Consider the following 21,259-nt stretch of genomic DNA (forward strand, 5'->3'; position numbering starts at 1 on the left):
TAGGTAAGAGTTGATAACTACTGAAGCTGGGCTAGAGGCACACAGGGATTCATTATACTATGATCTCTACTCACAAGTAGCTAAGTTTGAAATTTTCCATAACAAGTTCTAAAAGAGAAGATATATGCAGGGTACCAAAAGAAGCATTACTTTAGAACAGGGTTATTTATGGGTTCATATCATAAGTACACCAGTTTCTAGCCATGGACTGTGTCCTTTAAGGACTGAATTTCACTTCCTACATTTTTGAAATGGGGATGATACTAAGGTTATTGTTATGAAGACAAAATAATATAAAGTACCCAGCATGGTGAGATGCATACTGCGGTCCCTTGTAAATCTAAGTTCCTTGATTCATTCTTAAAAAAAAAGAAAAGAGAAAAGAGAAGAGGGGAGGAGAGGAGAGGAAAGGAGAGAAGAGAAGAGAAGAGCAAAGCCAAGCAAAGAGGGGTGCCTGGGTGGCTCATTCGTTAAGCATCTGCCTTTGGCTCAGGTCATGGTCCCAGGGTCCTGGGATCAAGCCCCAAAACAAGCTCCCTGCTCAGCGGGAAGCCTGCTTCTCCCTCTCCCACTCCCTCTGCTTGTGTTCTCGCTGTCTCTCTCTCTCTCTGTCAAATAAATAAATAAAATCTTAAAAAAAAAAAGAAAAGAAAAGAGAAAAAAACATATCTAAATATTCCTGGCAAGAAACTGAACCCACTGTTCTACTAGTGGCTCAAGGTCCACTGTGGTACAAACTAACACTCTCAGCTAATGTCTCCAAAGTGAGGACGTATTAGCTCTGTGCTCATTAGCTTTTGTCCTCTTTAATCAGGAACAGGCCTCTGTCTTTGTCTGGGTGTTACATCTCAGGTAGATGAGGACTACATGCCTAGACTTCAATCAGGTCAAATCTGATTTTGTAAAATCACCATTTGGCAGGATTATTCATATGACAGGATGTGCAAAAGGAAACATATAAAATAAATGGTCTCAGATACACATATTTCACAGATCCTGATAATTTATCTATGTAGGCTTTCTTTCCAAAAAGAATTAATCTAGCTTCACACTGGACATTTAAGAGAGAAACTGAAGATGGATGACTTAGTAAAAGTTCACATTAGCAGCATATAAAGGATTTTACTGCCAAAATTTCTTCCAGGTAGAATTACTTCCTTACTATCAGTTCTACTCAGAAATCCAATGACCATTTGATCTGTCTGCCCATTTTTTTCTTGCCAATATTACCAGGTCTTTCCTAAACTTCTATTCAATCCCTTTTAACTATTTATCAATGAATTGCACAAATGGTTTTAACTGTCTGTTAGGTCCAGACTGTATTTTCATCCCTACCATCTGGTTTCTCCACTAGAGAACCTACGTGGATGAACGATGTAATAAGAGTACCTGATCCACTGGAAGCTTACATTCCCAGGGTGCTGTCCCAACTAACACAACCCAATATGCATCACTATTAAATTTTCCTCCATCAATCTTCCATCAAGGATAGAAAAAAAAAATTATGGGTCACAATGGACCTGGGGCCACTGATACTTATAGCTTCACATCCTCATTCTCTTTTTCTAAAGGATGGTGATTTCCTCATTGTCACACGACTCTCGGTGTCAAATATTTGCCTTTCCACTTATAATTCCTTAGGCCTAGTTTGAGACTGTTCTACCTAAGTCCATGGTTTCAACTGTGCTTGAATATGGGAGATGATCTACAAGATGACTAGAATTTAATACTGACATTTATGATTTCCATCTCCTTCTAGGCCCTCTGTCCCCATGTTCCTGGAAAAGACCAGGAATTCTATGATCTTGACTTCTGGAGAGTACACTGCAAAGCTGCTGACATCATGTATAAAGCAAACCTTTTCCATAAAGAACCAGAGTGAATATTTTAGGCTTTGCAGGCCTTGGGGGTTTCCGCCACAACTATACCAACCCTGCAGTAGGGGTACAAAAACAGCCACAGACGATGGATAACCAGTGAGTCTGGCCCTTTCCCAATAAAACTTTATTTATAAAAACTGGCAGCAGGCCAGATTTGGCTTGGAGGCTGTTGTTTACTGACCTCTGCAAGACAAATGAAATGTGGCTGATAGATGTCAAAAGAGCACTGCAACCAAGCGGATTGGTGTGAGCAAAAGCGTTTAGAAAGGAAAGCAGAGACACATCTGGGGAACAGAGAATCATCCATTTTGTCAAAGATGGATCCAAAACCTGGCACAAGATTCTTACAGAGAATTTTGAATGCCAACTTAAGGAAGGTTACCGTGTACCAAACAGGGGCTATAAGCGAATCAGTCATGTTTTACAGAAAATCAGTCTCCACAGGACCATGCAGGATTGACGTGGGAGAGAGCAGAGCAAGTGGAGAGACAGCAAAATCGGAAGACTGTGGCTGAGGAACATGTTCCCACGTTTCCACATAAAATAAAACTTCCAGCAACTCTACCATCCATTCCACACACTCATTTATTCCTCCCCCAGGATATGGACAGGCTCATCGGACGGACCACAACCTACACGCTGGTGAATGGGGGTCACACTGCGGCAACAGTGAAGACAGGCATACCCCCTCCCTGAGACCTCTCCCCATCCCACGCCCCCCACACCTGAGGTCACCAAGCACGGCTGTATGTTACTGGCTCCAATATGCTTCCTCCGACCAAAACTCTCCTCTAAGCCTCACACGGTCTCCCCAGCTGCCTCCTAGCACACCACAGCCACCTGTGCCTCCACCCCTGCTGGCCTCCCTGCGGGCCTCGAGGCCCCCTGCACCGCGCTCACAGAGCACAGCGCCATTATCCAGCTCAGGGCCTCAGACTCCATTCCCTCCCTCAACCTCCACGAGCAGTGAATCACCCTGTCCCTGCATCTCAGCCACACGTGCTCTACTATCCCTGTATCCCTGTGTCAAACTTCATCGCCTCTTCGCCAGACTCAGCTACAAACCGGTCCCCTCTTCCATCCAGACTCCATGCAGCCCCCAGAGCAGGCAAGGGCAGGGAAGAAACCAGTTTGGGACAGGATGGCAATTCCGTGTTAGATATGCCATCCTAAGGTAACAACGGTGGAACCGGTCCTGGGCCCAGGAGCTTACAATCCAGTCAGAGAGGAGAAGCAAGCATTCACTAATCAGAGAATAAATGTGTGATAAAAGCAACATATGTCCTTCAACTCAAACAGCACAGGACTGCATCTTTGTTTTCAGAAGATAAGTCTGGTGACAGTGTGAAGGATCAAGTGATGGATTCATTCAACCAATTCCTTCCTGCTGTTACTTCATGAGTATAAGACTCCTGCCAAATCCAAGAGACACCTTCCTGTCCTCCCCACTGCCTCTGACAACACACCCAACCCCACATCTTCATAGCCTCAGGGCCTGCTAACCATGACACCAACCTTTTCTTTATCCTTTTAAGTAAAAACTATGAAACACTGAAGACATTTGGGAGGGGATGGGGATCACCCATAAATGCACCATCCTCATATAGCTGTTTCTGGTTGTTTTGCTCAATCACCTAGTTTTCTCCTCACACATATGTTTTTACACACTTGTAATCATATATGTATGACATTTTATACTCTGCTTGGCCATTCTGGGTCAATCACCTGTTTCTGACATCTTGTGGTCCCTCTTGGAGCAATAGGTTCATTTGCTAGGTCCTATGAAGTTCCTCATGGACTCATTCTGGAAACCTACCCGTTCACCTGGATTCAATTACTCTGCACACACAGATGGCTTCTGTTAGCTGCATCTCTAATCCGGACCATCCAATTCATCAGTTAGAGCAACTTATGACTGAAAGCATTTCAATATCTCTTGCTCATTACTGTCCCCATTCCCTCAATCCTTCCACCTTCATCATTACTCAAGCCAAATGCAGGTCTAACCCCCAAAACCTGTCCCTTCTATATTTCATGTCTAAGGAAAGGGACAGCCCAGGGATAGCAGGTTCTATCCCTTTCCCTCCAGTCCGGCAGCCAACACACTATGGAAACCAGTATGGTCTGATCTCTTTCCTTCCAGAAGATGGGAGGGGAAGAAGAACAGAAGATGGTTCTCCTGAGCATGTGCTGATTTGGGACAGGGGAAGGAAATGGCAACCACGAGTTGTTCCTGGTGGTGGGAAGAGGGTGAGCATGGAGGCCCCTGGATTCATGCAGGACACAGTTGCCTAAACTAGCTGCTCTGCCAGCAAACACAGTGCCATGAATCCGGCTCTGACCCTGCTCTGCAGCTTCGCATGGCGTGCCCACAGACTACCTCAGTTCTCACGGGAGGGCCGCCCCAGGTCTCTCAGAACTGGGCCCCACTGCCCCGCCCACAGTCAAGGCCTGGTAGCATCCCAGCCACTAACCCAGAATTACACCTCCCCACTTCCCACAACTTCTTCTCTGTAAAACTGCCCTACATACAGCAGTGATTAGTAAGTCTCCTCTTCCAGTCCCACCCAAGCTATATACTATCTGATCTGCCACTCTATCTCCCCCAAAGCTCTAGTAACAGGCATTTCTGATTTTCCCTAAGCCAATGTAGTATTTGTGGTTTTTTTTAAGATTTTATTTATTTATTTGAGAGAGAGAGAGAGAGAGAGAGAAACAGCATGAGAGGGGAGAAGGTCAGAAGGAGAAGCAGGCTCCCCGCTGAGCCGGGAGCCTGATGTGGGACTCGATCCCAGGACTCCGGGATCATGACCCTGAGCCGAAGGCAGTTGCCTAACCAACTGAGCCACCCAGGCACCCTCAATGTAGTGTTTGAACGAGAGTACTGACAACAGTTCTAGAGTTGCTAGGGAAGGTTGTGTGTTCAATGTTTGTTTTTGTGGGAGTTTTTCTGAAGAGAGTTAGAAGTAAGAAAGAGTATGATTTCCCCTCCTTCCTCTGGACTGTCCTAAATTACTGGGCTTTCTTTTACTTGAACTGCTTATGAGGGGAAAAAGAATAAGACAGACAGGTCACTTGAGTAAATATGAACACATTAATTAGCATTTTTCACAAACTGGTACTCTCTTTTTTTAAGATTTTATTTACTTATTTGACAGAGAGAGAGAGAGAACGCACACACATGTGAGGAGGGGGTAGGGCATAGGGAGAATGAGAGAGAGAGAATCTCAAGGAGACCCCCCACTGAGCGCGGAGCCTAACACAAGGCTTCATCTCACGGCCCTGAGAAAGGGCAACCACGAGTTGTTCCTGGTGGTGGGAAGGGGATGAGCACGGAGGCCCCTGGATTCATGCAGGACCCGAGCCAAAATCAAAAGTCAGACACTTAACTGACTGAACCACCCAGGCGATCCCAACAAACTACATTTTAATGAATGGATGGAGACATTAGAAGGATATTTTAGGTAAAGCTGGGAATGATACATGAGAAGGCTGAGGCAGAAGCAGAAAGTCTGTGAAGGCACTAGACTTTCTTGACCATAAGTGGCAGTGAGCAGGAGATACTGTAATCCAAAGTGTGGGGAGCCTCCATCAGTCTGGTCAAGGCATACTCAGATGAGGCTCTCAACATAATTTAACAAAGCGAGTATTTGAAGAGTGGTGGTCAGGGTTACGGGAACCCAAAAGGACTGCTGAGACCTCTGGACACTAGCAGCTCTGCATCCTGTTACCACTCCCGAGGGCACTGGAAGGAGACGGTGTTTCTGAAGCCGTGAGGAGGGGCAGTGACTGGAAGGTGGTTGTAGGGGCATGGAGGCATGGCCAGAATCACAGTGCTGAAGCAGGATGCTACTGGGGCAAGAGCTCCCCCAAACTTTTTGTATTCTTTGGTTACATGCTAATGTTTCCCACACGGTGGAGGCAGGATACAGCTCCCCTCTCCCCACTACCTCCCCCCAACCCCAACACACAGACACAAGACAGAACAGACAGGAAAGGGAATGGAGAATAAGCAAGCACAGAGCCCAGTTGACAAAAAGCTTTATATTCAACTTTTTTTTACTACAATTTCAAAGCATTTCTAAGCTTTAGAATGGAAAACAATTTATTGCTGCCATACTTTGGGGTATAAGAGTACTAGTTTGGGGGCTCCTGGGTGGCTCAGTTGGTTAAGCATCTGCCTTCAGTACAGGTCATGATCCCAGGGTCCTGGGATGGAGCCCCACACTGGGCTCCCCGCTCTGCAGGGAGCCTGCTTCTCCCTCTGCCTGCCATTCCCCTTGCTTATGCTCTCTCTCACTCTCTAATAAATAAAATCTTTAAAAAATAAATAAAATAAAATAAAAAATAAAATGTGTTTGTAAGTTCAACAACTCTACAAAGCCTTCTCAAAGATTTCTTCAACAGTGTGACAAGAGTACTAGCCTGAAAGAAGTTAGGTCAACTTTTCCCTTGGTAATCCAGCAAGACAGGAATATTCTGTGTGTAATAAACACTAAGTGGCTCTTACTTGGCTTAAGTGAAATCGGTTCTTCCTCTCCATGACAGTGGTCAACCATCAGTGATTCAAAGAACCTGCCCTCTGGAACAGCATCACCTTGCAATCACTGCTGTGGCTATTAAAGACCACTCAAACCTTCCAGCTACAGAACGGTCTCAGAACAGCAAAAGCGATCATACTAATGAACACAAGATAACAGCCCATGTCCGATCTCAAAATTCTTCTTCAAAGGTGAGGGGAGAAGAGGAAGAGGTAGGAAAAGAAACCCCTGGTAAAAGAAAAAATAAAGATTCCGTTTTCTCTCCTTGCACTATGTACGTGACACAGACACCCAGCAGAGGACTTGTTAACGGCCCCTAAATTTAAGAAGGAACAAGAATACAAAGGAAACTCCTGGGTCTGTTGCTTATTTGCCTTAGTCTAAAATGGAAAAGTAAACAAAATAATACTCCACAATCTTTGTTGTCTGATGTAAGGATAACTGGCTCTCAGCTACTTTAAACAAAGTTGCAATCACTCATTATGCAACAAATTCTCTAAATGATTTAAAATGTTTGGCTCTGAGAGAAGAGTGAAAAACAGATGTAATACTGAAGACTCCAATTATGAATAATTCCTTGATAAGACTCCTCACCAGTGCCAACAATTAATTTCCTAACATGAATTACAGTTATGAATTCAAATTTTGGCAAAAAATTAAAGTAAATGAGGCGGTCTCAGCACATCTTCCATTAAACATACTCTTGTTCACCAGAAAAAAAAAGTAAAAGCCTGTATGTACTAAACCTAGATAATTCTGGTTGCAAATGAAAGAAGATCCAACTAGAAGTGTCTTAAATAATTCAAACATACATTAAGTCTTTGAATTAGAAGTCTGGATAGAGAAGACACTAGCACTGGGTCAGCAACTCAGACAGTCTAAGACCCTCATGGGTTCTCACAGACAGAAATAGCTACCAGAGCTCAAAACACTGTCCCCTTCCCTGACAGCACGTGAAGCAGGAAAAAAAAGACAGGGAAAGACGACTTTTTGTCCTAAGCCAGTTTCTCGTCAAGAAGAAAACCCCTGGGGCGCCTGGGTGGCTCAGTTAAGCATCTGCCTTCGGTCTCCGGGTCCTGGGATCGAGCCCCATGGTGGCAGCTCTGTGCTCAACGGCAAGTCTGCTTTTCCTTATGCCCCTTTCCCACTCATGCACATGCGCCCTCTCTCTCGCTCTCATAAATAAAATCTTTAAAAAAAAAAAAAACCCTTTTCTAGAAGCCCCTCGCTCTTACATCTCAATGGCAGAAGAGACTTACACAAAGACCCTTAAATTCTCTTTTCAGTGAATGAGGTGCCCTCACTGACTTACAGCAATCACGATATATTCCCCTATGACTGAGCCCAAAACATGTTAGCAAAAAAGAAGCAGACACTATTGTATGGGCAGGCACCAAGTGTAGCATTCAGAGAGACTCCTGCACAAGTAGTTTAAGCCATGCTTCAAATCCAGAGATAGTGAAGTTAAGGAGGGGCAGGGGGCCTGGGGTCCTATGCTCAGACACCGTACAGGGGCCACACAGAAACTGAATGAAACAGGCGGGCCGAGTGGGAACCGCACAGCTCTGAACAGTGTGTGGCCTCCAGTGCCTGATCTATTTTAAGCTCTCATTTCAAATATCAGCAAAGTACAGGAGAGTTTAAGAATAAACAGATATTCTTTCTTTAACCTTTACACAAATACAGGTCAGCCTATCTTCAGACTCAGAAATTATGACACGTTAACTCTTACCATGGGCCAGCTACTATCTACAGTGCCCTACACAATGATCTCATTTCACTTTTTTCATTTCTTTTTTTTCAGAGAGAGAGAAAGAGAGTGTGGGGGTGGAAGAAGCAAAGAGAGACAGGGAGAGAAGAGAATCCTAAGCAGGCTCCATGCTCAGCACAGAGCCCGACATGGGGCTCAATCTCACCACCCTGAGATGATGAGCCAAAATCAAGAGACAGATGCTTAACCGACTAAACCACCCAGGTGCCCCTCATTTTGCTTTTGAAAATAAAATGTTATGCAGGGGCACCTGGGCGGCTCAGATGGTTAAGCATCTGCCTTCGGCTCAGGTCACGGGTCACAATCCCAGGGTCCTGTGATCGAGCCCCACATCGGGCTCCCTGCTTGGCGGGGAGCCTACCTCTCCATCCCCCTTGCTTGTGCTCTCTTGCTCTCTGTCAAATAATTAAAATCTTTCAAAAAAATAAAAAATAAAATAAAATAAAATAAAATAAAATGTTATGCATTAAGTACTACTACTGTCCTCATTTTTACAACTGAAGGAAGTGAGACTTGGAGAAGGGAGTAATTTCTTCACAACCACATGACTTCTAGGAAGTGAAGCAGGAACCAGAGTTCACAGAAGCTAGACACAACTCCTGAAATAAGTGCTCTTGCCCGGCTTCTGTAGTTACTCGAAAGAGGGCTTCTGATGAACAAATATGGTTGGGTAGCCAGCTAGCTCCTTAAAAAGCCACCACATTAACTTTTCTCAGCCCTGCCCACTCCATTTCTACACAGAAAATATTTTTAAAAAGTGGCACCCAGGTTTAGGGCTTAACCTCTTCTGTAGTGGACCTTTCAAATTCTTCAGATCTTAAAAAAGCCTCCCAAGCTCTATAGTGAATGTGGGTGCCTGACATGGAAGCTTGGATTTGTGAGTATGGGTGCACCAGTATAAACACATCATTCACCTACCTCTGTGTAAAAGACCAGCTAATCGCAAACTGTCAGGTATAAAAACCCCGGTCCTGGAGTACTTCATAAAGAACAGCATCTACAGACTCTTCTCCTCCTACTCCATTTCATGCTAATCCAGAAATCTGAAACCACTACTAACCTACTCTTCAACAACTTTTCCTGTTATCCGTTTAAAGTCCTTCTCTTCTACACCACAGGCTCCTGTCTTACTGATTTATGGATCCCCAGCACCTGGCACCCTGGCATAAAGATGCACAACAAACATTTGCTGAATGAACAGCCAGCATGATATTGTTGTTCTATTACTTTCTACAGTGACATATTAGACTCATAAGATATTCTGAAATATAAAGTACAATGATATGAGTGAATTACTCAAATAACTTCTCTTCCATAGTTCTATTCAGCTTTAGCATATAAGTTTTATAATACACAAATAAAAGGTCAATTTGTTATTGGCAACCATCTCCCACACAGTATACAAAATAACATTAGATCAAATTGCACCAATATAACAAAACTACCCAGGCAGGTTTAGATAGACTACCTCTCCAACATATTTCATCCTGCATTTATCTTTACTCAACATTCTCTTTTACACTTTAGTAAGCAATGGGAAAATTCTTCCAGAAATTCCCCATCAGGCAGAGACTTCAAGTAGTCCCATGTTAGATAATAAGATCCATGTCTTACCAGCATTCATATCTTTAAACTTCTGCTTTAGCTCAGTAGGAGTGAAACGATATTGATCAAGACCATCATTCCAGTAAATTCGGTCCAAGACTTGAAGATCTCCTCCAATCAGCCAATCTCCTTGTTCCATAACCATCTAATAGAAGAAAAAGAAAGAAATGTTTTAAATAGAAACCAAGATCAAAATAAGTAAGAACATTTCTCACACAAGCTACATATAGTTGCAAGTCACCCTCATCTTAAGGCCAATGGTAAATCTGTTTGCCGTATCAACTGAATTGGGATTAGAGATGCTTTAAAATTAGAATGTAGGGGTGCCTGAGTGGCTCAGTCGTTAAGCATCTGCACTGGGCTCAGGTCATGATCCCAGGGTCCTGGGATCGAGCCCCACATCAGGCTCCCTGCTCAGCGGGAAGCCTGCTTCTCCCTCTCCCACTCCCCCTGCTTGTGTTCCCTCTCTCGCTGTGTCTCTCTCTGTCAAATAAATAAATAAAATCTTAAAAAAAAAGATCTTAAGTTTAAAAAATAAAATCAGAATGTATTTTATAACTTCTCAGAGGGGTCTGTGACACAACTATGATATTCACATATGAAAGGCAAACAAAACCAAAATGAGTGATTATGGCTTGTTAGGTAACAAAAACATTCTCTTCACTGTTGTTGTATGCTGATGAACAGAAACATCTGTAACCCTGGGTCACCCCAGCCTCTGTGTTCTCCAATCCTAAACTTTTGAGCAATCCAAGTAATGATGATAGAGCTGGACACAAACACATACCTTCCCATGTCCACACCACCTCAAATTTCTCACAGCTTCACTCATGCTCTTTCCCCGCATCTGTGAGGAGGAATGCTACCTCTGGGACCTGTCCATTTCCACAGCACAGCTAAAGCTCACTCTTCCTCCCCCACCCCCTCGCTTCAGCTTATGGGCTAATAACGCACCTAGACTGCTATGGTCCCTTCCTACCTGGTCTTGTTCACTAGAAAGTCCTTCCCCATCCATCAAACCATTCATTCATTATTTATCGAGTAACTGGTACATGCGCTGGTACGTGTGCTAGGCACTGCGGAATGCAGCAGCAAACAGGACAGAGAAAGGCCTCACTCTAACAGAGCTTGCATTCTAGTGGGACAGACCGAGCAGAAACCACCCAAATGTTGGCTAATGAAGAACGTTACAGAGAAAACAACCAGGGCAATGGAGCACAGCTCCCAGGGATTAGACTCAATGACATTTCAGAGAAGGGAGTCAAGTGAAGGTCTCTCTGAGGAGGGTGGCATTGAACCCGAGATAACTAAAGGAACCAGCCATGGAGATCAAATAGTTCAGGCAGAGGGGCAGTGCAAGTACAGAGTCTGAAGCTGAAACAAAGTCCTGGAGCTTTAAGTCCTTGAGGAGTGGAAAGAAGGCAAATGTGGCCCAAGGCCAGGAAAGTCAGAGCAGGGGGAGGAGCAGAGATAGAACGAGAGAGACAACAAATAAGGCCAGGGCCAGACCCCACTGGGCCTCACAGGCACTTGGGTTTTATTCTAATTACAATGAGCAACCATTGGAGAATTTCAAAAGGTGGAGCAATATGTTCAGATATAGATTTTTAAAGGTTCGCTCTAATGAGGAAGGACACTATATCATACTCAAAGGTTCTATCCAACAAGAAGATCTGACAATTTTAAATATTTATGCCCCTAACATGGGAGTAGCCAATTATATAAGCCAACAAATAACAAAATCAAAGAAACACATAGACAATAATACAAAAATAGTAGAGGACTTGAACACCCCACTCACTGAAATGGACAGATCATCTAAGCACAAGATCAACAAGGACATAAGGGCTTTAAATGACACACTGGACCAGATGGACTTCACCAATATATTCAGAACATTCTACCCCAAAGCGACAGAATACATACTCTCCTCTAGTGCACACGGAACATTCTCCAGAATAGATCACATCCTGGGTCACAAATCAGGTCTCAACCGGTACCAAAAGATTGGGATCATTCCCATATTTTCAGACCACAATTGCTTTCAAACTCGAAATTAATCACAAGAGGAAAGTTGGCAAGAACTCAAATACATGGAGGCTAAGGAACATCCTACTAAAGAATGAATGGGTCAACCAGGAAATTAAAGAAGAATTAAAAAAATTCATGGAAACAAATGAAAATGAAAACACAACTGTTCAAAACCTCTGGGATGCAGCGAAGGTGGTCCTAAGAGGAAAGTATATAGCAATACAAGCCTTTCTCAAGAAACAAGAAAGGTCTCAAATACACAACCTAACTCTACACCTAAAGAAGCTGGAGAAAGAACAGCAAATAAAGCCTAAACCCAGCAGAAGAGAAATAATAAAAGATCAGAGCAGAAATCAATGAAATAGAAACCAAAAGCACAGTAGACAAGATCAGTGAAACTAGGAGCTGGTTCTTTGAAAGAATTAATAAGATTGATAAACCCCTAAACAGACTTATCAAAAAGAAAAGAGAAATGATGCAAATCAACAAAATCATGAATGAGAGGAGAGATCACAACCAACACCGAAGAAACAGAAACAGAAACAATTATAAGAACATATTATGAGCAACTATATGCCAGCAAATTAGATAATCTGGAAGAAATGGATGCATTCCTAGAGACATATAAACTACCAAAACTGAACTAGGAAGAAATAGAAAACCTGAACAGACGTATAACCAGCAAGTAAATTGAAGCAGTAATCAAAACTCTCCCAAAAAACAAGAGACCAGGGCCAGATGGCTTCCCAGGGGAATTCTACCAAACATTGAAAGAAGAATTAATATCTATTCTTCTGAAACTGTTTCAAAGATAGAAATGGAAGAAAAACTTCCAAACTCATTTTGTGAGGCCAGCATTACCTTGATCCCAAAACCAAAGACCCCATCAAAAAGGAGAATTACAGACCAATACCCCTGATGAACATGGATGCAAAAATTCTCACCAAAATACTAGCCAATAGAACCCAACATTTAAGGATTATTCACCACGACCACAAGGTTGTTTCAACAACCACAAATCAATGTGATACAATACATTAACAAGAGAAAGAACAAGAACCATATGATCCTCTCAATAGATGCAGAGAAAGCATTTGACAAAGTACAGCATCCTTTCTTGATCAAAACTCTTCACAGTATAGGGATAGAGGGTACTTACCTCAATATCATAAAAGCCATCTATGAAAAACCCACAGCAAATATTCTCAATGGGGGAAAACTGAGAGCTTTTCCCTTGTCAGGAACACTGCAGGAATGTCCACTATCACCACTGCACAGTACTAGAAGTCCTAGCCTCAGCAGACAACAAAAAGAACGGCATCCGAATCAGCAAAGAAGAAGTGAAACTCTCACTTTTTGCAGATGATATAATACTTTGTGTGGAAAACCCAAAAGACTCCACCCCAAAACTGCTAGAACTCATACAGGAATTCAGTAAAGTGGCAGGATATAAAATCAATGCACAGAAATCAGTTGCATTTCTATACACCAACAATAAGATAGAAGAAAGAGAAATTAAGGAGTCGATCCCATTTACAATTGCACCCAAAACCATAAGATACCTAGGAACAAATCTAACCAAAGAGGCAAAGAATCTATACTCAGAAAACTATAGAATACTCATGAAGGAAATTGAGGAAGACACAAAGAAATGGAAAACCATTCCATGCTCACAGACATTGTGAAAATGTCTATGCTACCTAGAGCAATCTACACATTAAATGCAAGCCCTATCAAAATACCATCAACTTTTCTCACAGAAGTGGAACAAATAATCCTAAAATTTGTATGGAACCAGAAAAGACCCCGAAGAGCCAGAAGAATGTTGAAAAAGGAAAGCAAAGCTGGTGGCATCACAATTCCGGACTTCAAGCTCTATTACAAAGCTGTAATCATCAAAACAGTATGGTACTGGCACAAAAACAGACACATAGATCAATGGAACAGAATCGAGAGGCCAGAAATGGACCCTCAACTCTATGGCCAACTAATCTCTGACAAAACAGGAAAGAATGTCCAATGGAAAAAAGTTTCTTCAACAAATGGTGTTGGGAAAATTGGACAGCCAGATATCGAAGAATGAAACTGAACCATTTCCTTACACCACACACAAAGATAAACTCAAATGGATGAAAGACCTAAATGTGAGGCAGGAATCCATCAAAATCCTTGAGGAGAACACAGGCAGCAAAACCTCTTTGACCTCAGCCATAGCAACCTCTTCCTAGACACATCACCAAAGCCAAGGGGAGCAAGGACAAAATGAACTATTGGGACTTCATCAAGATAATAAGCTTCTGCAGGGCAAAGGAAACAGTCAACAAAACCAAAAGACAACTGACAGAATGGGAGAAGATATTTGCAAATGACATATCAGATAAAGGGCTAGTATCCAAAATCTATAAAGAACTTAACAAACTCAACACCCAAAGAAAAAAAAATAAAATCAAGAAATGGGCAGAGGAAATGAACAGACATTTCTGCAAAGAAGACATCCAAATGGCCAACACACATGAAAAGTGCTCAACATCACTCTGCATCAGGGAAATACAAATCAAATTCTCAGTGAGATACCACCTCACACCAGTTGGAATGGCTAAAATTAATAAGTCAGGAAACGATAGATGTTGGCGAGGATGCCAAGAAAGGGGAACCCTCCTACACTGTTGGTAGGAATGCAAGCTGGTGCAGCCACTCTGGAAAACAGTATGGAGGTTCCTCAAAAAGTTGAAAATAGAGCTACCCTACAACCCAGCAATTACACTACTGGGTATTTACCCCAAAGATACAAATGTAGAGATCCAAAGGGGCACCTGCACTCCAATGTTTATAGCAGCAATGTCCACAATAGCCAAAGTATGGAAAGAGCCTAGATGTCCATCGAAAGATGAATGGATAAAGATGTGTATATATACACAATGGGATATTATGCAGCCATCAAAAAAATGTAATCTTGCCATTTGCAACAACATGGATAGAACTAGAGGTTATTATGCTAAGTGAAATAAGTCAATCAGAGAAAGACAAGTTATCAAATGATGTCATCGATATGAAGAATTTGAGACACAAGACACAGGATCATAGGGGAAGGGAGGGAAAAATGTAACAAGTCGAAACCAGGGAGGGAGACAAACCATAAGAGACTGTTAATTTCAGGAAACAAACTGAGGGTTGCTGGAGTGGAGCAGGGTCAGAGGGATTGGGTGGCTGGGTGATGGACATTGGGGAGGGTATGTACTATGGTGAGCGCTGTGAACTGTGTAAGACTGATAAATCACATACCTGTACCCCTGAAACAAATAATACATTATATGTTAATAAAAAATAAAGCTAATTTGGTAAAAAAAAAAAAAAGAAAGAAGAAAGAAAGAAAGAAAGAAAGAAAGAAAGAAAGAAAGAAAGAAAGAAAGAAAGAAAAAGAAAGAAAGAAAGAAAGAAAAAAACATATTCAGAAAACAAACAAAAATTGTCCTTCTTTTTGGATATATATGGGGGGTATATATTAAATAACTCCATGATCAAAAGGAAAAAATGAAAAATAAAAAAAATAAAGGTTCACTCTGCCTATTCTGAGGAGAACAGACTACAGTGGACATGGAGGAAGCAGACTACAGCCAGGGCACGGCTGTGACCATCTAGGCTGGAGACCTGGAGAGCGTGGCCAGTACCGGTGCAAGTGGAGGTGGGCTGGGGACATCCTACACAAGACCACCAGGCCAAGCTTCTTAAAGCACCACTTCGTTTGTGACTCACTCATGCTCCAAGGCTGCCTGTGACTTCACTCCTAGCAAGGCACAAAAGACCTAAGACAGAGTCTAACCCTGACTCCTAACAGGCGCCTCTGTAGCTCTGGGCAAGTTGAACCCACAGCCTAAGACTCCTCAGGATTCTACCTCCAAGGATCACTGTAAGGACCAAAGGACAGAAATGTGGTTGGAAAAGCACAAAGCATAAATACATGTAAACCCCTATTATGACTGAACAAGATTTTAATATCTCAGGGTAGAATGCTAAGCTCCTCTGTCTTCTCAAGGTCCTCTCTCCTGCTTAACAACCAGTCATCTCTCAAAGGCATGGAGTTTTGCTCCTCCTGCTCCCTAAAACTGAAATTCCATTTCTCACAGTTCCTATCAAAATCCTGCTGGCTCCTCAAGGTTGCATACCAAGTACTAACTATCCTAAGAAGTTTTGCAGATTACTCTAAATAAAAGTAGCACATACACCAATAATTGCTCTCTGCTACAGATGATCGAAGATGGCTTTGAAGCCCGAAGTCCTAAGTGCAAATCAAACCCTCATCCCACCCTTTAGCTGTATAATTTGGTCAAGACATTTAACCCCTGTAATTTCTCCATATGTAGGATGGAAATGCCACCCATCCTTAAAGGTTTGCTTTGTGGTTCAAAGAATTTACATAAGCATGTTTTGTAAACTACTATTTGTTATTAATAACTAGAATTTTAACATCGAAGGAATGTCTGACACTATCACTAATTCAAACTTCTTATTCTCTAAAACAATATATCTCCCTATTTTAAAAAGTTTATCACTTTTTATCCTTTATGAGACGAGATTTAGCATATTGACATGATCTAAACAGATGTCAAAATATTTTCTAGATAAAGCTACTAAAATTTCAATTTCTTTTAAAGCTCAAAGTACACTTTAAAACAAGTGACAGAAATTTTACTTCAGTGACGACATTTCACATACAACACATAAAATATATGAGGCCCTTTGGAAAGACAAATTGGATTTCACTGCTTTCATACCAAACACAAAGCATTCAATTAAAGGCCCAGACAAGACAAAATCACCCTGCCGTAGGCTCCCAAAGTACCCTGCCCTCACAGCCTACCTGTAAGTACATGATGTCTGCTCCCTACCAGACAGTAAGCTCCAACCATACAAAGACTGTGCCCACCATTACATCAGCCCTATATTTCCAGAACCAGCACCTAACTCAGTGCCTAATGTACAGAAGATGTTTAAAAAAGATTTACTAGGGGCACCTGGGTGGCTCAATCGGTTAAGCATCCAGCTCTTGATTTCAGCTCAAGTCATGATCTCAGGGTTGTGAGATCGAGCCCCACGTTGGTCTCCGTGCTGGGCGTGGAGACTGCTTGGGATTTTCTCTCCCTCTCCCTCAGCCACCCCTTCTTACCTCTAAAAAAGATTTACTGAACAAATATTACCCGGACCAAAATGACAAGATCATGCGTTCATCACACTAATCTAAGATCCAGTGTCCATTCTGCCAAATATTAACAATCCCAATGGAATCGTCAACATACAGGTAATGCCCACACTTCGGCACAAACATTATTGGCACATCGAGATAAAATGCAGCAAGGTTTGCTCAGGACCTTGATGTAGGGGTGGTTCTTGCATGTTGTTCCCCACTGTCTGGCACAGCGCTCCTCCTTCCGGTGCTCAAAAAACTCCGGGTTGCGAAGAATAGCCACACGGCGGCCCTCGTACATCAGAGCAAATGCCGTACAGCCGTCCAGCCTCTCTTTTTCTTCATGAGTAGCCGGCAGAACTATAGGCACTGACAAGTTAATGACACCCCCTGCAGGGCACAAAAGAACATAAAGCACACAGCTTGGATTACTCAACAGGCCTCATATCCACCTTTCACTCCAGCGGACACTCTTCAAATAATAGATTTATGGGTCCAGTGACAGTATCTGGCACAGAAAATCAGGAGAGAGAACAAACAACTCCAGAGGTTAAAAAAAAAAAAAAAAAAAACAGCAAACACTGAGCAGCAACACTGTGTAGCAATATACTTCTCACAACAATTCATGAAACTGTCTTTGGGGAGAAAAAAATGGATATAAAAATCACAGAAGTAAAAGAAACTGTTTAAAAAGGAAGACTCAGCTGGTTATGCCTAATGTCATCGAAAATATAATGAGCACCTCCAATATATGAATAAGACAAAGAACGATGCTTCAGGGCCTTTCCAGGAAAATCGAAACCTTCCTGATAACTATATTTTGAGTGGCAAATATACTTAAGTATACTTGGGATACTTGGGTTTCCTTGAGATAGGAAGACAAAAACACCCAAAAGGTATTTTTATTTCTTGGTTTTTAATCAGAATTGAACCAATGTCAGCAATTACTGGCCAAGAAACAAAGGAAGTCATCAGTGCCTCTATCTGAACCAAAATGTATGGTCAGTGAGACAAAAAGCACATTCTCAGTTTCCAACCTTTCAAGCTCTAAACGTTTTCTTTTCTGTTCATTGTGCCCAGGTTAGAAAAATAAAATGCAGTCTCAAATTCATATGTGGATCTTATTTACATACTTAGTAAAAGCATATTCTTTTGGAAATCATGGCATGCCTCTTACAAAATATGTCAACAAAATCAACAATAACTGCTTGGCTGCTTTAAAGTTACCACAACTAGGAACAGTTTAAAAGGGAAAATTAACAGGTACATTTGCACCAAACCCAGACTAAATCATTACTAAGGAGGTAGTCCACAAAGACTTTACCATTGGTTCCAAAGAAGAAAAATGAAAAAGCAGTATTTAACACTTTTATGTGATAAAGTTTGAGAAAAATGACTAGGAGTTATAATTTCTAGTATCAACTTCACTCCTTAGTTAAAAGAAGTCACAACACAGAAGAACATGGTAGCAATTTAGTAGGGCTCTGTGACATTTAAAAATATTTTCTTTAATGTAATAAATTAATCTCAACAGTATATAAAGTTTCAGATAGCTGAACTGTCATTACAATGTACAATTTCTTTGGCAATTTTTCTTTTTTTAGTGTTTTAAAAGAGGAGGAAGAACCATCCTTTTAACCATCTATTTCAGGACTACTTAACTTGGACTCCCTGATTCCTTATTAGAACACTCAAGCATGGATTTCAGCAGGGCAAAATTCAGTATAAATGTGCACTTTTCAGAGACGACTTTCCACAGTGCTCAGGTGGATACAGCATAGGGAAACTGTATTTGCTTTTTAAATCCATTTTCAGCCCCAACCCCAGGTTTTTCTTCTCTCTCTGCAATAAATTACATTCAGGAAAACAAAGCGGGGGAAAGAAAAGATCTCACGGTTTGCTTAAAGTATTTAGTACTGATATAACTTAGTCTTAAAATGCTACCTCCATTAGACATCACCACTATTTTTTATAAACAGTGATAAATCTGTGTCATTTCTCTTCCATGCTCGATGTATACTATAGAAGTAAATGGTCTTACCATCCAGAAGACAATCAAAATGAAGGCACTGCAGATACTCCCTCTCTCTCATAAAGCCGTTCAGTGGGGTTGCCCACCCTTCTGCCAAAACCTGCACCCACTGCATATCCACCTAGTAAACAAGACAGGAAAGTTTTCTACTTCATATGCTTAGGAACAAAAGCAGTAATAACCCTTAGGAGTTTAATTTTGAAAGCAATGGAAACAAATACCTCAAGAATGATTATAGACTATACAAATCTAATAAAGATTAAGGGCACTAGGAAAATGTGCATTTCTTCTAATAAATGTAAATAACATTAGGCTTCAAAGCATTTCTAATAAGGATAGCATCTCCTCCACTAGTGGTTCTCAAGCTTTAATATGTTATAAGAAACCCTTGGAAGGCCTTTATTAAAATAAAGATTGTTCTACCTCCAGAAATTCTATTTCAATCACTTTGCTGTGGGGCCCAAGAATTTGTATTTTTAATAGGTTCCCAGAAAATCCTAACAGTGATGGTCTGGAAATCAGACTTTGATAATTGGTGCACACACACACAAACACACACACACACACACAGTACATGCGCACACACTCGGTTAAATGAGCATGTCCAGTTTACGTTAATGATACATAGTCCATCAGTTCCTCAACGTTCTGGTAGGAGATGCTAGAAATCTTAAAGAGCAAGAAATAATAGTCTTTGTAAAATGAAGGATGCTGTGCCATTGGTGGGGCACTTGTTTTGATAAATATTTTTATGTAAAGTTTGTTTTAGTTTAAGGCAGTCCTAAGGCTGGGGCCCTCCTCCAACAGGTCTGGTGCCCTCACAGGTAGAGGAAGAGATGCTGCCAGGGCTCGCTCTCTCCACTCAGTGAGGATGGTAAGGACACAGGCAGTGAGGGCTGTCAGCAGGCCAGGAAGGCAGGCTCACCAGTGACCACGTCAGCCAGCAACTTGATCTTAGACTTTCCAACCCCCAGAATGGTGAGAGGACCAGAATGTACCCCATCCGGTCTAACGTCTTGGTGATGGCACGCCAGGCTAATATTCTACTGACTTAAGACGAATTTTTCAATTAATTACTTTCCATCCTGCCATGCAAAGAACAAACCACTATATTAAAAGAGCTACTGTGTTTCCGGGTTGTAGAGTCTAACTGACCTGGATTCATATTCATTCATTCTCATTCTCATATTCTCTCTCTCCCCGTGTGTGTGTGTGTGTGTGTGTGTGTGTGTGTGTGTGTGTGTGTGTGTGTGTGTGTGTGTGTGTGTGTGTGTGTGTGTGTGTGTGTGTGTGTGTGTGTGTTTTCATTCCATGCAAAGTATGTCGGCGACAACATCTGTTCCTTTGCAACAATCACCTTCCTGAGTGGCTCTGCTCTCCGACACTCCCTCTCTGCTTCCCCAGCATGTCTTAGCTTCTGGTCAATCACGCAGAATGCATCAAGTAATCTACTCCTAATCGGGGATTTGAATAACTACTTAAAAAGGCTTTCTCTAAGCCCAGAAGTTTGTTGGTGGGCATTGTTTTGGTTTTTTTTTTTCCTTCCACTTTAAGATTTTGGCGCTTCCCTGAGGTTCTGGATTTTTACTAACTAAAACAAAGGCTGGGAAATTCAACTTCTGATCCAGGTTCTTAGCCCTTAATCTCCCCATTTTTAAAGTACATCTAAATGATACAGTCTAAAATCCCCTATTATTTGAAAATGATAAATTACAGTTTCCATTGTCATCATATCCAGTTTAGCTCAGTTATTTTGGGGGGGGGCTTCTGGAGGTGGCACTCAATGATACTAGAGCTAAGACATACACAGAATTAGTCTTAACAAAATAATAAAGAAATTCAGGGTTTTGGCAAAGGATTATGAAACTTGTTTGGAGGGGGAAAAATGTTCATTTTAATTATTATATTTATAGTATTTTGAAGCATTAAGAACCTATTCTTTCTCATAAGCCGAAAACTTTTACACAATCTTTGGTCTTTGCTATTTCAAAATTATTGGGGCGCCTGGGTGGCTCAGTCAGGTAAGCTTCCAACTCTTGATTTCGGGTCAGGTCAGGATCTGAGTCGTGAGATTGAGCCGGGCATCGGGCTACATGCTGTACGTGGAGCCTGCTTGAGGATTCTCACTCTCCCTCTCCCTCCCCTCCCCAAGGAAGAAAAGGGGAGTATGTCAGAGGGGGAGACGAACCATGAGAGATGATGGACTCTGAAAAACAA

At 41.9% G+C, this 21,259-nt stretch overlaps 1 protein-coding gene across 4 annotated transcripts in view; it reads right to left on the reverse strand.

Moving 5' to 3' along the window:
• PAPSS1 (3'-phosphoadenosine 5'-phosphosulfate synthase 1) overlaps positions 1–21,259 on the reverse strand; it is a 106,599-nt gene that overhangs the window by 37,962 nt on the left and 47,378 nt on the right. For all 4 annotated transcript variants that reach the window (XM_027600049.1, XM_027600050.1, XM_027600052.2 and 1 more), the window contains 3 exons: positions 19,052–19,163; positions 17,195–17,400; positions 9,807–9,942 (listed from right to left, as the gene is read on the reverse strand). In XM_027600049.1, coding sequence (XP_027455850.1) covers positions 9,807–9,942; positions 17,195–17,400; positions 19,052–19,163 — 454 coding nt within the window. The remainder of the gene's footprint in view (positions 1–9,806; positions 9,943–17,194; positions 17,401–19,051; positions 19,164–21,259) is intronic.

Source organism: Zalophus californianus, chromosome 2 (assembly GCF_009762305.2).
Source record: "Zalophus californianus isolate mZalCal1 chromosome 2, mZalCal1.pri.v2, whole genome shotgun sequence".
NCBI classification, from domain to species: domain Eukaryota; kingdom Metazoa; phylum Chordata; class Mammalia; order Carnivora; family Otariidae; genus Zalophus; species Zalophus californianus.